Raw genomic sequence first — 17,910 nt, 5'->3', positions numbered from 1 at the left:
TGTACGCCGGTTTGCAGAGCCTATCTTGTGTGTTTTCTCTCGGCGCATGCTACAGATCTGAGCGCATACAGGGTGCGGACAATGCAGTGTTAAACGCATTTTGATCACTTCTAGAAATTACTAAGAGCAGGGCCAGATTATAATTGGGGTGGATGGGAGTACAGTTTCCAGGCCTCCACATACAAATAGGCCCATCATCATGACAGATAAATTATTTTTACTTTTGTATATTTAGGGAGACATTGGGGTTGATAGTGTAGGGGGTGTACATGCCCATATAGCACTGGTAACACCCACACAGCACTGGACACCCCCTCATGGCACTGGCCACACCCACACAGCACTGGTCACACCTTCATGGCGCTGGCCACACCCACACAGCACTGGTCACACCTTCATGGCGCTGGCCACACCCACACAGCACTGGTCACACCCTCATGGCACTGGCCACACCCACACAGCAGTGGTCACACCCTCATGGCACTGGTCACGCCCACACAGCACTGGCCACACCTTCTCTGCTTCTCATAATTGGCTTTTGATCATTTTCAGCCCAGGCATATATGGACTTTAGTGCGGCCCTGAAGAAGAGATGAAACTAAGCTGAAATGGGCATTCTCACATAGGCAAAGTTCAATGAGGGCATATCAACGATACTGGTGGCTATGCAGAATTGCATGCAACCGAAAATACGACTGTATCTTCTGTATCTAGTATGTGATAGGTGTAAGTGTGCACTGATGATAATGACAAGTAGCATAGACGAGTAGTACTCTGCTTGTGGGCGAATAAACACTTTGGTATTATGTTCTGTTCTTTGGAGCAACATACGCCAGATTTACTTCAAACTCTTCATCATACCCAATGTGCTTATTGTGGGTCCTGACTTCATATACCAAAGAGGATGGGTGATTCATGATGGTTGTAACAACATAATTGAGTTTTATCTGTACAAATGTTAAGTGGTGTAGTATAATGGAGTGGGTTTGCTGGGTCTGGGGACTGTGATGAGCCACGTGATCCCCCCCCCCACACACACACACACATATATACTAAGACCTTTACTTTCTGATGCTTTAGGGGGATATCTTATAGCCCTTTCAGACCAAAGACCCGGCAATTGCATGGGTCTCCGTCCCAGACCTTGGGACAGAGCCGGGTCGTGGACCCAGGACTTCGACCCAGATCATTTGCATTCACACATAGCAAAAACTTGGGTCAATGCACGTTCATGTGCAAAAACCCGGGTGTTTGCCCTATGTGTGATTGGGTTATGAATACTGGTGAGGAAGCAAGGAGAATCATCATCGATCAAAGCGATTATAACATTTTACCTGAATTGAGTTTTGCAGCGGAACAGGCCATATCACAGACATGCAGAGTTCCCGCAATGCAGACTCCAAGCTCCACTCTTTTCCGTTTTGTGTAACGTCCTGCACTGTATTGGTAAATTCTTATTTCAGTGGGCTGACAATGGTCCATTCTTTCTGTTTTGTTGTGTGGTTGTGGTAGGACTGGGAACACTGAAGGTCACATTCTGCTGGTGAAATGAGCATGTGTTTCATGGTCAGATGGCAAGTCAGGTTTGAAAATGTTGCTGATCTCTACATCCTAGGTTAGGAATAGTTGTGGTGACAATTCTCAGTATACCGGGCACTTTCCTTGACATGTTACTTGATTCTATTCTGGTTTGCCGACTCATCACTTTTCCCAAAATACCTAAGCCTAATAGGCAATATTAGATGACTGTTTTGTTGTAGATATATGTTGTTAAGCCAAGACAATGCCCATGGATTTTTGTCAGGACATACTGTATGTAATTATCATCTGTACTGTATGTGAGCAAAATCACTATATTCACGTCCTGACTTAGATGAATGATTCAGCATCACCTGTGCTCTGAGGAGGAGGAGGTAACTGTCATACAATGGGGTTGAATAGTGGGAAAGTGCAAGTGAATGATAGTTACCTTTACTCATATCACAGGTGCTGTGCCCCCTCCCCAAATAGTTAGCCAATCCCAGTGGTTGCTAGCCTGGACTGGTTACCACTGTAATAAGTAAGCATGTGGAACTGGAGCAGTATTTTGGACAGGGGTCTTTAAAGGGGCTCCTTCCCGTTATACCAAAAGAGTAAAATAATATTCAAATTAACCACTCTTCTCTTTATTATAAAATAAAATATTATTTTCTTCTTTATCAGTCTGTTATGGTCTAAAACAGGGGTGGGGAACCTTTTTTCTGCTGACGGCCCTTTTGATTTTTGAAATATTATTTGTGGGGCCGGTGCAGGCCACGATCTCTGCTTGTGGTGTCACACGGCGGCAGGGCCACAATAGCCAGTGATTACAGCAATGCCCGGAGCATCCTGAGGATGCTCCGGGGAGCTGTAAGGGCAGCGGTGTGACCGTCTGAAGCTTCCTAAGGACGCTCCAGGTGGCACTGCTGCATAGATTCTGGCTGCAGGGTGCCATTCTAGGCACCCTGCTAGCCAGATGAGGCTAGCAGAATAAAGCTCCGAGGGCCTGACCAAATGATTCCGGGGGCCTTATACAGCCCCTAGGCCTGAGGTTTCCCATCCCTGGTCTAAAATAAAAATGAAAGAAATCAGTGTAAAGCTAACCCACCCACTCTGAATGACCTCAACAACACGACCATCCCGGCCACTCTTTCCCACATTGGTCACTTGTGTTTGGAAGTCGAGTGAATGGGAGTCCCAGGACATCCTGGCATTGACAATTTTGCTGCAGTTGGTCTTTTTTGGGTCATCGTTAGGATTTTTTATTTTGTTTTTCATGTACATTCGATCAAGCGCAAAGAACAGAGAATTCCCCTTTGGAAAACAACGAATCAAGAAAGAAGAAAATAATATTCAATGTCATATTAAGTGGTGAATACGTTGTTTTTTTTAAGTGTTTTATGTATATAACCTTTGTTTTAATATCATGGAGCTCATGCAGAGCTGAGCGTATGCCCCTTTGCGGAACGTATCTTGCATATTTTTGTCACTGCTCATTCTTCTTAAATGAATATACGCAGATACGGCCGGTGTACAGCCTCACGCATGTCCATTGCATTTCCACTTGCGACTAAAGAGGCATAACTGGGCTATAAAAAGAAGTTCTCAGTGGGCAAAGCTTAGTTTGGACAGGGCAATGGAACTGTTGGTCGTGCAGAGTTGGACATAAACGCAGATACGCCTGTTTCCAGGAGTACTATTTGCACCAAGTATAGGCTGATCCAAGTTATGACGACTGGTATGAAAACACGCATACGGATAGTGTTGACTACACACATTTTTTCCCATGCCCGCAATTCCGGGGCGTATCTCTGAACCCCAGCTGTGTACAATTCTGCATCAAGCCCTGTGTGTTTTTTAATTTTTTATTTACTTTTAACTTTAACAAAATTTAGCCCCTTGATTGCAAGGAATCCGTTTTATAGATCTATTTTCACAAATTAATATTCATTTCAGTTGAATTTAATTGATGTGGATAAATAGGCTACTGCCTTAAATGGTACTGGCCTCTGTGAGTGAGATGTATGATCCGATTTCAATCAACTCACACTAATCACATCTGATAGTTGCAAAATGTAGCCTGGATCTGCTGTGCTAATCTAGATTGACAGCAAAGCGCAGTAAAAGTAAGGGATGGACGAGGGGATAAACAGACACACAAGGCAGATCAGTGATTCCAGCTTTCCCTTTATGACAGTACTGTATACTTGTTTTTCTTACCTTTCAAATTCAAACCAACCTTACTGGTTGTCAGGTTACGGCAATCCCATTGTGGAGTTACATCAACAACAGGTGCTCTGTGAGTCTCTGAGGCAGGGACATTCTGCTAGGGTGCCCGGCTGGTAATCTCTACCTGTTTACATGCATTATTTATTTCAGCTCAACATAGTTTCTTCTTTCCCCCTATATTTAGTCCGGAGGTTAAGAAAAAAAAATATATACATAGAGAAAACACAGATGCCTGTGGGATGATACTATCACCATGCAACTTTCAAGGTCTTCTGAATGGTAGCAGCATCTAGTATTTATGTCTTAATTCTCTCGCATAAGCTCCAGCCTCAAAGCTTTTATTAAAGCTTTGTGAGTAATCAGCACGGCTGGTCACAGCAGACGAGTGACTGCGTTTCTGACATTAGATTATTATTATTTTTTATTTTATTTTTTTTTATATGGAGTTCCAACATCTTATTTAATCTATTATTTCTTTTTGGGTGCTTTTTGTTGTGGCATCATGGTCAAAAACAAAAATGAACGTTTCAGGAGCTGAGTTTACATGAACGGAACTTAAAAAAATATATATATAATACAGTATATATATCTTTATTTTATGTTTTATTTTTTTCTGGATGGAATGTTGAGACCAACTGCTTCGTTTGTTTTCATGTTCACCGTTTAATATGCCTGTATTGACAAGCCAGAAGGAGTTTATATTTTGGGGATACAGAGGAATTTGGACTTCCCATGCTGGTGGGACTGTTACTGATCTTTTCATCGCTGCATGCTGCCATGCTAAAAGCTCCCAAGGGTAAAAATGTGTCCTGGGTAAGTAAAACAAAGTTGTTGGTACAGAATAAATTGCAAAGTTTTACAATTATGTCTGTAAAGAGTGTCTGTAGTGTGTAGAGTGTATCGATTCAGCATTAGAACTGTATACATTTTTATAAATATTTTTGTTTCCTTATATTTCTTCATATGTGCAAAAAGTATTGTCATTCATTATACACATAGGATAAGGTAAAATTTAATTATAATAATCTAATTGTGTCCATTGTAATTGTTTTAAATATAAAATTCTATAAATTCTATAATAATAATATAAATTTTAAGTTCATGGAAAGCTTTTTTATGTAGGTTATATAGTTTTCTTGTAAAGTCCACTTTGTATATTGTAGCCCTGCAGCAAAAATTATTATTCAGTGTGTGGTTTAAAATCTCCTCTATATTTAGAAAGCCTAAAGCTTAAAATCTCAACACTTAACCCAATTGCATTTCACCAGGCTACCCAGGTCAGTGATAGCCACTGGAGAGAGGAGGAAAACATGTAAAAAACCAAACAAACAACGTTTCTAAAAAAAAAAGTTATATATATATATATATATATATATATATATATATACACAGTATAATATATATAAAACAATATTTATGTGTGTCTATATATGTATGTGTGTGTGTGTGTGTATATATATATATATATATATATATATAAAGCAAAAACGGATGGCACTCTGACAATAAATTAATGCAATAAAGACGCTAAGGAGACAGCCCTTATAATCGACGTTTCGGAGTCCTACTCCTTTATCAAGACATGTCTTGATAAAGGAGTAGGACTCCGAAACGTCGATTATAAGGGCTGTCTCTTTAGCGTCTTTATTGCATTAATTTATTGTCAGAGTGCCATCCGTTTTTGCTTTGGATACGTTTACTCTGGGAAAGGCACCTGACAGCGTTGCAGCTATACCTGAGTGCCGGATTTTCTCTGACTATATATATATATATATATATATATAGATATATATATATATATATATATATATATATATATATTTAAAATATGTGTTATTTCCACTATTTTGACTTGTATTACCGGCTTTTCTAGAAAAAAAAATGGACATAATAAGGGATTATCTATCATTTTAACTGATCTGGTTGCTGTATTGCTATCTCAACCTTTTAATGACACATTGTATCCTACAAATATTTGTTTTCTATAAAAACAACAGTTTAGATGATCTGTCACTATATACCTCTTGTTTAAAAAATTATTTTAATGTATTTGTCATTTATATCCTTTTAATGTATGTGGTTTTTTTTATTTATACATTAAATATATTATTTATCATTCATAATTTACAAAAATATATATGATTTTGGGCTCTCCCCAGACTAGGATAACAATGAAGGTCCAAAGGTTCTTGCAAAAGATACTCTCGAATGAGTATAATCTGCACAAAGCTAAAACAAACATTTGGAAATATTTACTTGTTTTTCATTTAAAAGTTGTCCATCCATGGTCCGGCCTGGTATGTGGTGTGTAAATCTCTATGTGCACAGCTGCGTGACCAGGAATTACCCTAAATATGCACCTTCTCCATTGCTTTTGCTAATTTAGCTCTGCAAATTTAAATATCATGTTTGCCTTGCACTGCAAAACTATGCTCTACGGCAGGCCTACTATACTTTGCAGATAATGCCTTTATCCTGCCTGTCTCCTCCCCCCTAGGCCTGTGCAATGTACTCCTCTTGAAGCACTGCCATATTGCTCTGTAAACCTATAAACTCTGGAGGAAATCTAGGTGTAAATTGAAGCCCACATTGTGGATCACCTAAATCTAATATTTTAAGTATAATGCCTAAATCCAAAACTAATGGTGTCTGGACTGTTTAATCTGTTTTTATGGTTCTAATCAGAAATTGAGTCTACAAAATGTATGAATTAGTTTATTTGACACGACAATCTGCCGCTCGAAGGGTCTCCCCCCCTCCCACAAACCTTTACCTACCCCCCCCCCCCCCCGTGGCACCTTTCAGCTCAATCACAGTCTCACCATGGCTCACCCCTATAATCCTTCGGTGTGGGAGACTCCGGGGCGCCACAGTACTGATGTCTATCTCAGGACAGGCCATCCACAATTAGTATGTAGATTATGCCAATAAATCACACATTGGCATTTTAGCAGGATCTCTTGGGTCCAGAGCTTCAATTCACTCACCCTTTGGTTAGAGGTGATGTCCGGCATTAATGACATTACACCATATGCTTCCTACGTTACAAGCCCAACTTCCATCTGATACAAAAAGCCCTCCAGCCTGCAGAATAACTTGAGCAGTACTGAGCCATACTGTCCAATTGCAGCTATGGGTCAGTATTGAATGAATGGCTAGTGTTATGAGCCAGGGATCCTGTCTAGAGTTCCCCTATTATCGCACCTTGTATGTTATTCCCAATACTCTCTCTCCTACCTTTTTCCTAATTCCAGTAGTCCCAAAATATATATTTAAAAGGGAAGTCTACCTTTAGAAAATTCCATCATCCAGATACATTTTTATGTACATTGCCCTTGGACATGACTGTTAAACTCACGTCTGACACAGGATACAATTGTATATACATAGCTTTTGTCGACTCTATAGGCAACAAAAATAATCTACTGTATCTCAGAATTTACTATAGGAGGTATTCACCTTTAACAGCCTATCATAATTGGGTCAGTGAATCAGTTGTCCTCTGTCACATGTTCACTTCTGAAAGCCAACATATATTTGCCAATACTTGCCCTAAGCTGGGTACACACCTAAAAGATATATCTGCCGATTGATTGATCTGCAGATGATGGTTGTTGATACACACTGAACAACTATCATCTGTCATTTGGCAGCGGGTCCTGCTGCCCGGGGGTCGCATCACGCCCCCCCCTGCGGCATCTGCTGCAAGTGTACAGACGGTCGGCTGACCACCCGTATACACAGCACGCTGGCCAGATATATCTGCCATCGCCTGTGCTGCACAGACATATCACTGGTACACACTGGCCGACGCGCACACGATATATTGGCAGATCATTAGATCAGCCAATATATCTGCCAGTGTGTATCCAGCACTACTTGTAGATGGACAGATACATTGAACATATAATGGAAACCTTCTCTAATTCATCAGAAAACAGTAGAATGCTTGATAACTGGGAAAAAGTTACCTGGAAGATAAAAAAATATGCAACAGTCAGCAACCGTCAGCTGAGATCCCGGGTAAAGGAAATGTCATCTGTCCAGAAATTATTCCGTGTTTCCTGAAAACATTATCTCCAGGGACAAAGCTGATTACCTTCCCTTCAATTTGCAGTTCTAGCAGGAAATGTCAAGAGATATTTACTTGTAGAAAGATTTCCATTCTTACCTCTTTTTCACCTTGTCTTGGCACCTATCACTGTTGCACTATCTAGCGAGCAAATAATCGATAACTCATTTAGAGAAGGTTAGGCTTCAAGCTGTCTATCTTTTAGTAATGGATAGAATTTTATTTCACTTTTGCCTGATATTTTATGATGTTGCTATAAGTTGCTGTACCCTTCTAAGCTTTATTGCTGCATTTGAACATGGCAATTGATCCAGGGATTATTACTCCTTACAGAATGATCCCTGAGGAGGAATGGGATTTAAATGCCGGTGGCTTTGTAGCCGCTGGTTCAAATCCCGACAGCGGCTGCCCGACAGGATGAAAATCCCAACAGAGGCAGGTAAGTATGCTAACCTCCCCTCCCCCCCCCCCCACTTAGTGGTGCCTAACCCTAATCTCCCCCCCCTAGTGCCTAACCATAACCTCACACTGGGGGTGCTTAACCCTAACCTCCCCTTACTGCTCCCTAAACCTAATCTTCCCAGGGGGGTGCCTAACCCTAACCACCCCCCCAAAACCTAACGCTAACCCCACTAACTGCCCTAAACCTAACTCTCCCCCCTTCCCCTGTGGCTAACAGGACGGGCACCCTGGACTTACCTCTTTCGGGCACGCGTTATCCTGTATTCCGGCGTCGGGATTATGATAGGCGTCGGTATTTCGACGCCTATCATAAATTCCTAGCCGGCATTCTGCTGACGGGATCGTGACCCCCGGTCACATAACTACATCCTCCCTGAGGAAACTGCAGCGCATGTACATGTGTTTATAAACATAGGAGTTATGGGGGTTTATGTAATACGGTGCGATCAGGTGGCGCTGCAGGAACTACTGCCAGTCTTCTTGTATTTTTAAAGCGCCAATCATTTTAAAGGTAAAACCATGCTGGTTTTGTCTTTAAAGTAATTGCCGCTTTAAAAATTTGTGAAGACTAGCAGGAGTTGCCACCGCTTCGCCAGACTGCACCCTATTACATAAGCCCCATGGACTGTAGTCATTGTGGGACTGAAGTAGATTTGGACATAATACTTTTTTTTTTGCTGCACGTTTTCTGTCCTGTGCGCGCCCATGTAGATTCAGATGGACTTTGCACTTACGCTTCCTTGCACCAATGCGCCGCACGCTGACCACAGGAGAGACACATATGCGCCTGCCAGGAGGAGTATCACTTACAGGTGCACAAAGCCAGGTGCAAAATATGCACTCATCAGTCGCTTCTTGTGCAGTGAGTGCGTCTCGGTCCTTCACACTGATACCATTAGTGCCTGATACAGGGCACCACAGGGCAGGGGGCGCTGTTTGGGCCTGTCAAATTTCTGTTTATTATCATTCTTGCTTGTAGCTTCCTCTTATTTCATCCCCAGCATCTCCTGGCCTCTCCTCTCTCTTCCCTGGCCCTTACCCATGAAGTCATGGCCCTTTTTTGGGTGCATTATGTCCCTTTGAAAAATGAGGGGGGCGCCAATGCTCTTTATGGCACAGGGCACCAAAAAGTCTAGTTACGGCTCTGCATAAGGTGCATATAATACTGTTCTCTCCTGACATAATAAGGTGCATATAATACTGTTCTCTCCTGACATAATAAGGTGCATATAATACTGTTCTCTCCTGACATAATAAGGTGCATATAATACTGTTCTCTCCTGACATAATAAGGTGCATATAATACTGTTCTCTCCTGACATAAATAAGGTGCATATAATACTGTTCTCTCCTGACATAATAAGGTGCATATAATACCGTTCTCTCCTGACATAATAAGGTGCATATAATACCGTTCTCTCTTGACATAAATAATGTGCATATAATACTGTTCTCTCCTGACATAATAAGGTGCATATAATACCGTTCTCTCCTGACATAAATAAGGTGCATATAATACTGTTCTCTCCTGACATAATAAGGTGCATATAATACTCTCTCCTGACATAATAAGGTGCATATAATACTGTTCTCTCCTGACATAAATAAGGTGCATATAATACCGTTCTCTCCTGACATAATAAGGTGCATATAATACCGTTCTCTCCTGACATAAATAAGGTGCATATAATACTGTTCTCTCCTGACATAATAAGGTGCATATAATAGTGTTCTCTCCTGACATAATAAGGTGCATGTAATACTGTTCTCTCCTGGCATAATAAGGTGCATATAATATCGTTCTCTCCTGGCATAATAAGGTGCATATAATACTGTTCTCTCCTGACATAAATAAGGTGCATATAATACTGTTCTCTCCTGACATAATAAGGTGCATATAATACTGTTCTCTCCTGACATAAATAAGGTGCATATAATACTGTTCTCTCCTGACATAATAAGGTGCATATAATACTGTTCTCTCCTGGCATAATAAGGTGCATATAATACTGTTCTCTCCTGACATAATAAGGTGCATATAATACCGTTCTCTCCTGGCATAATAAGGTGCATATAATACCGTTCTCTCCTGGCATAATAAGGTGCATATAATACCGTTCTCTCCTGACATAATAAGGTGCATATAATACCGTTCTCTCCTGACATAAATAAGGTGCATATAATAGTGTTCTCTCCTGACATAATAAGGTGCATATAATACTGTTCTCTTCTGACATAATAAGGTGCATATAATACTGTTCTCTCCTGACATAAATAAGGTGCATATAATACTGTTCTCTCCTGACATAATAAGGTGCATATAATACTGTTCTCTCCTGACATAAATAAGGTGCATATAATACTGTTCTCTCCTGACATAATAAGGTGCATATAATACTGTTCTCTCCTGACATAATAAGGTGCATATAATACTGTTCTCTCCTGACATAATAAGGTGCATATAATACTGTTCTCTCCTGACATAAATAAGGTGCATATAATACTGTTCTCTCCTGACATAATAAGGTGCATATAATACTGTTCTCTCCTGACATAATAAGGTGCATATAATACTGTTCTCTCCTGACATAATAAGGTGCATATAATACTGTTCTCTCCTGACATAATAAGGTGCATATAATACTGTTCTCTCCTGACATAAATAAGGTGCATATAATACTGTTCTCTCCTGACATAATAAGGTGCATATAATACTGTTCTCTCCTGACATAAATAAGGTGCATATAATACTGTTCTCTCCTGGCATAATAAGGTGCATATAATACTGTTCTCTCCTGACATAATAAGGTGCATATAATACTGTTCTCTCCTGACATAAATAAGGTGCATATAATACTGTTCTCTCCTGACATAATAAGGTGCATATACAGGTTGAGTCTCCCATATCCAAATATCCCGAAATACGGAATATTCCGAAACATAGAATTATTTTGGCATGACTGAGATAATGAAACCTTTGATTTTTGGTGATTCAATGTACACAAACTTTGTCTAAGGCACAAGTTATTAAAGATAATGTATAAAATTACCTTCAGGCTGTGTGTATAAGGTGTATATGAAACATAAATGAATTTCATTTCTGTACACAAACTTTGCTTGAGCCACAAAATAATTGAAAATATTGTATAAAGTTACCTGCAGGCTGTGAGTATAAGGTGTATATAACACATAAATGCATTCTGTGTGTATATTTGGGTCCCATTCCCAAGCTATTTCATTATGATATGCAAATATTCCAAAATACGGCATATTCCATTATCAAAAATACTCCTGGTCCCAAGCATTTTGAATATGGGAGACTCAACCTGTAATAGTTCTCTCCTGACATAATAAGATGAATATAATACTGTTCTCTCCTGACATAACATGGTGCATAAAATAGTGTTCTCCCCTGACATAATAAGGTGCATAAAATACTGTTCTCTCCTGGCATAATAAGGTGCATATAATACTGTTCTCTCCTGACATAATAAGGTGCATGTAATACTGTTCTCTGATGGCATAAAACTGGTGTATACAGTCAGGTGCATAAATATTGGGACATTGACAGAATTTTCATATTTTGGCCTCTATTCACCACCACAATGGCTTTGAAATGAAACAAACAAGATGTGCTTTACCTGCAGACTTTCAGATTTAATTTGAGGGTAATTACATCCAAATCAGGTGAACGGTGTAGGAATTACAATGGTTTCTGTATGTGCCTCCCACTTTTAAAGGGGCCAAAAGTAATGGGACAATCTAAACAATCCTAAATCTAACTTTCACTTTTTAATACTTTGTTCCAAATCCTTTGCAGGCAATTACAGCCTGACGTCTGGAACGCATAGACATCACCAGACGCTGGGTTTCATCCTTGGTGATACTCTGCCAGGCCTCTACTGCAAATGTCTTCAGCTCCTGCTTGTTCTTGGGGCATTTTCCCTTCAGTTTTGTCTTCATCAAGTGAAATGCATGCTCAATCGGATTCAGGTCAGGGGATTGACTTGGCCATGGCATAACATTCCACTTTTTAGCCTTAAAAAGCTCTTTGGTTGCTTTTGCAGTATGCTTTGGGTCATTGTCCATCTGCACTGTGAAGCGCCGTCCAATGAGTTCTGAAGCATTTGACTGAATATGAGCATATAATATTGCCCGAAACACTTCAGAATTCATTCTGCTGCTTTTGTCAGCAGTCAAATCATCAATAAATACAAGAGAACCAGTTCCATTGGCAGCCATACATGCCCACGCCATGACACTACCACCACCATGCTTCACTGATGAGGTGGTATGTTTTGGATCATGAGCAGTTCCTTTCCTTCTCCATACTCTTCTCTTCCCGTCACTCTGGTACAAGTTGATCTTTGTCTCATCTGTCCATAGGATGTTGTTCCAGAACTGTAATGGCTTTTTTAGATGTTGTTTGGCAAACTCTAATCTGGTCTTCTTGTTTTTGAGGCTGACCAATGGTTTACATCTTGTGGTGAACCCTCTATATTCACTCTTGTGATTGTTGACTTTGACACATATACACCTACAGTACCTCCTGGAGAGTGTTCTTGATTTGGCCAACGGTTGTGAAGGGGTTTTTCTTCACCAGGGAAATAATTCTTCTGTCATCCACCACAGTTGTTTTCCGTGGTCTTCCGGGTCTTTTGGTGTTGCTGGGCTACCCGGTGCGTTCGTCTTTTTAAGAATGTTCCAAACAGTTGATTTGGCCACACCTAATGTTTATGCTATCTCTCTGATGGGTTTGTTTTGATTTTCCAGCCTAATGATGGCTTGCTTCACTGATAGTGACAGCTCTTTGGATCTCATATTGAGAGTCGAGAGCAACTGATTCCAAATGCAAAATATCACACCTAGAATCAACTCCAGACCTTTTACCTGCTTAATTGATAATGAAATAACGAGGGAATAGCCCACACCTGTCCATGAAATAGCTTTTGAGTTGACAGTCCCATTACTTTTGGCCCCTTAAAAAGTGGGAGGCACATATAGAAACCATTGTAATTCCTACACCGTTCACCTGATTTGGATGTAATTACCCTCAAATTAAATCTGAAAGTCTGCAGTTAAAGCACATCTTGTTTGTTTCATCTCAAAGCCATTGTGGTGGTGATTAGAGGCCAAAATATGAAAATTCTGTCAATGTCCCAATATTTATGCACCTGACTGTATATACTACTGCTTTCTCCTGTCATAAAATGCGTCTAACCCGTCTACATGAGCCAGGCTTGCCTACCTTCCCGTTTTGTCCGGGAACCTCCCGAATATTGGGTGCCGCTCCCGGCCCCCAGGAAAGGCAGGCAAGCTTCCTGGCGGCCGCCGACCCGTCCGCCCCCCTGCAGTAATGATAGAAACCCCGGTAGCAGGTGGGGGCGGTTAGCCGATTCGCGCTGAATCGCATCATCGTGGCCCCGCCCCCCTGCATCACAGTGCTGTTAATTTCGGCATTGTGTAGAGGGGGCGGGGCCACGATGACGTGATCGCGCGGTCACGCCCCAGACCATGCCCCCAATACTTCATCATCGCCTGGCCACGGCCCCCGCTGTATACAGACATTCAGCTCCCTCCCAGCAATGAGCCCCTGTATCACATTGTCCAGCCTCAGTGTATACATATAGGACAGTCCTACTTTTTGTCACTAGAAGCTGGAAATGATTGTCCTCTTGCATCTTTGCTGCTTACGCGGCAAATCTCGCCATGCACGGCACGAGGCGTGTGGCCGTGAGCGAATACACGTACTGTGTTTGCACCCGTGACCCCATAGGATTGCATGGTGCAATCTCAGTGCGCGCCATAGCGTACCTTAGAGTAAGCAGCCGTGGGTAATCGCATGCGTGATGTGTGGCACGTTTGTAGCCTGATCAGCAAGGCTGTAAGAGGACACATCTGTATACATAGGAGTTTGCACAACAGTGTTTTCATTAACTTGCTTATTGCCCAACTGAGATTATGGTATTTTTTATTTTGTGCCGAACCTGATTGGCTGCATTCTCGTCAGTGTTTGGTTCAGCCCAACATGGCTGCCTTCACTGGTAGGACATGGCTAGATGGTGAGCAGAGGGGCACTCGCAGAAGGTACAATTACAGTTTAACCCTGAATATCTGATGCTTTTGGCAATCATTTGTCCCTCTTAAGGAAAGAACCTTATCTAGCCAACTGAGTACATATTTGCTAAACATTCCCATTTTCCAGACCGGGTTATAAAGATTTATCCATGGACGTGTTTCACCCTGTTTCTTACTACTGAAAAACTAGACAATACCGGAGCTATATTTCTGCATGGTATATGCAGTTTTTGCCATTTATTTTTAGTTATTAGATTTTATGAAGTCATGGTTATGGAGGAGGATTATTTAAACTGCAAAATGATGTTATAATCAAATTCATTATAAATGATGAAAGAGGGATTGTAGTTCTCCAGGTTCTGCTGAGACCGTATAGTGCATGTCCTGTTTATATCCACTGGCTCATCGGCAAAATGCCCCTGGAATTAACTTTGAATTTCTCTATTCTAGGTTTTTACATAGTTGTTTTTGTACCTGCTCACGAATGGGCACAGCAAAAATATGCTGCTTAGATAGAACTCATTTGGTGTAACCTAACCACCTATCTTGGCATCGATTACCCCCCATAAAATAAAGTGTATTGAAAAATGATATGATTGCTTGAAATTCAGGATGTTTATTTATTTTCCTGTTAATTGATGACTACTAGATTATATTGTTGTGAGTATAGTATTACACAGCCAGGGCATTCACACAATTCCATCGCTTCCTCTCTATCTGTGCATACACAGTTATATTGTTACTGTTGCCAGGCAACTCGCTGTAGCTGTGTGTGTAAGTTATAGAGGCGAAGAGGATAGGCAAACAAAAGCCATTGATATTTTACCTCAAGGTCAGTGTCAATTTCAGTTTACCTCCGTAGTAAATATTGCTCTTTAGCAGACAAGTATCTGGAAAATACAGCATATGAAGCTGGGAGTCGATGTGTGGATGGATAGATAGATAAATTAGATTAGATAGATTTATGCCTGTGGTTTATAATAATAAAGGCGGGATGTACTAAAGGGGAAAATGTGGTAGAACCCCCGAAAACGCAGTTTTTAGGGTTTTTTACTGCATAACCCATATGTACAAAGCACCGGAATGTGATGCATTCTGGTGCGTCGTCCCGGTGGGATCCAATCGGATCAGGTGAGTGATCCAATCGGATCTCTCCAATCGGATCTCTCCAATGCCCCCCGCAGCATGCGTCCTTCTGCGCATGCGCAAAAGGACACCAGAGGGACTTCTGGGTGTTAAACCCGAAAGTACCTCTGTCCGGGGGCATCGCAAAGGACAGCTCTTATCAGGAGAGCTGTTCTTTGCGATGTACACCGCATTTCTAGGTATATACCGTGGTAATAAAACCGAGGTATGTACCCAAAGAGAGGCTGCGATGCTTAGTACATCCCGCCCTAAGTCTGAAATTGCTGATTTGTAACTAGATGTTCCCATCATGTTCTGACTCCTCTGCTGTAGGTTGCCAAGTTAGGAGCAATGTTCTTCTGTAACTGAGCAGACAGAGAGTGGATGAGGGTTTTGCAGACTTGCTATCTTGCTGTGCATAAATGCATGGAGGCTGTGCCTGTGATATCACTGCAATTTTACAGATTATAGTCCTGATTCAGAGAAGTATGCTATGCCGATGTCAGGTTCTCTCTTAGATATACCATTAACAGCAGATGCCCTCTAAACTCCTTCCCATCTCATAGTGTACCAAGGATACGCTCACATTGTGTTCACTGCCTAGTGTAGCTGAACACAATATCCAGTAGCTGCCTGTTACACACATTCATTGAGGGTAGTTATGCTTCTGATAGAATTTTCGTGAGACTCTTTCTCAGATTTTACATATTGATGCATACAATTGCTAATTTGTATGCAATAATATGAACTTATAATTGATACGAACACACATGGAGATTCTGTATTGCTGACCAGCTCTATTATTATATATATTATGTTCACAATTGTACTGTACATTAGTAAATTGTCAGGACTACTGTGACTGCTGGATTCACTAATATAGAGAATCTAGGCCCTCATTCAGACCCACTCGCGAGCGGCTGTTCCTTCGTCGGAGTGTCTCATCAAAGGGGGCGTGCTGTCGATGTTGACTGACAGCACGCCCCCTTTGGTGGGCGTGCCGGGGGCGTGCCTGCCAGACGGAGGCGTCCCCAAGGGAACGCCTACCGTCTGAAGCCGGCCCCACTGACATCACTAGTGATGTCAGTGGGAGTGATTTTGGCTCTGATAGAGCCAAAATCACTCCTGGCCTTGCGGTTGAAAAACTCAACCGCAGGCTTCTGCTCGCAGTTTCGATGGTCGCGATGGTCAAGACCATCGCGACCATCATCCTGCACGCTCGTATATGCTGTGGGTGGTGACCCACAGCTATACGAGCCTCCAGGAGGACGCTCCATATTAATGGAGGTGGGCCCTGATTCAGAGCGAGCGCTCTGGTCAGAGCGTCCGGCTCTGAATCAGGGCCCTAGTATGCAGTTAATATGCCGGCGGTCGAAATCTCGAACACGCGGCCAGAATACCGGAGCCGGAATCCCGACTTCACTTGAGGTGCTGATGCCGGAATCCCGACAGCTGGCATCTCGAACAGACGTATAGCGGGGCGGGTTAGGCTGTGAGAGGGGGAATTTGGCTTGGGCATCACTAGGTGAGGGTTAGGTTTAGGCACCAAGGGGGGAGGGTTAGTAATAGGGAGGGTTAGGCTGTGGGGGGGGGGTTAGGAGACTTACCAAGCCCCTGTCGGGATTATGAGCATCGGGATGCTGGTGGTCAGAAGACCGACTGCCGGTCTCCTGTATGTATTCCGAGAATCTTTATTATGCCACTACAATATGACATATTGGATCATCTAATTGTTTTTAATTGTTATGTAGTTACTTATAAGTTTGTATGTCATTTAAATCAATAAAAGCTAAATTTTATATTTCATTGAGTGCCCTCAAAAACCTAATGGTGCATACACACGGTCAGATCTGTCAGACGTACGACGAACTTCGAACGATTGGAACGATTTTACCAACGATTTAATGAGCTACGAACGATTTTTGACAGTATTAAAACGAATGAAAATCTGACAAGTCTGACTGCAAACACATCAGATGTCAGACATCGTTATCTGACAAACGGGAACGCGCATCGTTCATCGTTGCAGGGACACATGTCAGATTTTCTTTCTGATATGAACGATTGAACGATTTTTAAAATCGTTATTGTACAAATCTGAAGGAAAATCTGACCGTGTGTATGCACCATTAGAGTATCTTTCTATTGTTCATCTGGCTCTATCAGGTAAAGTACCTGACTGTGGCATCTTAGTAGAAGTCCAGGGTTATTCATTCTGCTGAGGGGAAGTTTCTAAAGTGTGTCAGGCAAATTCATTTCCATCTTACAGTGTGTCTCTATTGCTGACTGAGGTATAAAAGTGTCAGCCATTTTTCTGGAGACCAAAATGCACCAAGGCCTACATAATTAACTATGGCTTCATGTTTGGAGACAAATTGATTGTACCCTCACCTTCTACAAATATGAAGTGTCAGGTTGTTTTTAAG

The 17,910-nt window shown here is 41.6% G+C and overlaps 1 protein-coding gene across 4 annotated transcripts in view; it reads left to right on the top strand.

Moving 5' to 3' along the window:
* The window catches only part of CACNB2 (calcium voltage-gated channel auxiliary subunit beta 2), a 355,422-nt gene that overhangs the window by 157,779 nt on the left and 179,733 nt on the right, over window positions 1-17,910 (top strand). Inside the window, exon 1 of one of the 4 annotated variants that reach the window (XM_088478600.1) lies at window positions 4,504-4,560. The exons of the other annotated variants lie outside the window; for them this stretch is intronic. Within the exon in view, the coding sequence (XP_088334726.1) occupies window positions 4,525-4,560 (36 nt within the window). The 5' untranslated portion in view covers window positions 4,504-4,524. Of the gene's footprint in view, window positions 1-4,503; window positions 4,561-17,910 lie in introns of those variants that run through there. 4 annotated transcript variants of the gene reach the window in all.

This window comes from Taudactylus pleione, unplaced genomic scaffold (genome assembly GCF_031769625.1).
Source record: "Taudactylus pleione unplaced genomic scaffold, aTauple2 ptg000216l, whole genome shotgun sequence".
NCBI classification, from domain to species: Eukaryota; Metazoa; Chordata; class Amphibia; order Anura; family Myobatrachidae; genus Taudactylus; species Taudactylus pleione.
Note: the sequence above shows the minus strand (reverse complement) of the source record. Positions and strands in the feature narration are given on the sequence as shown.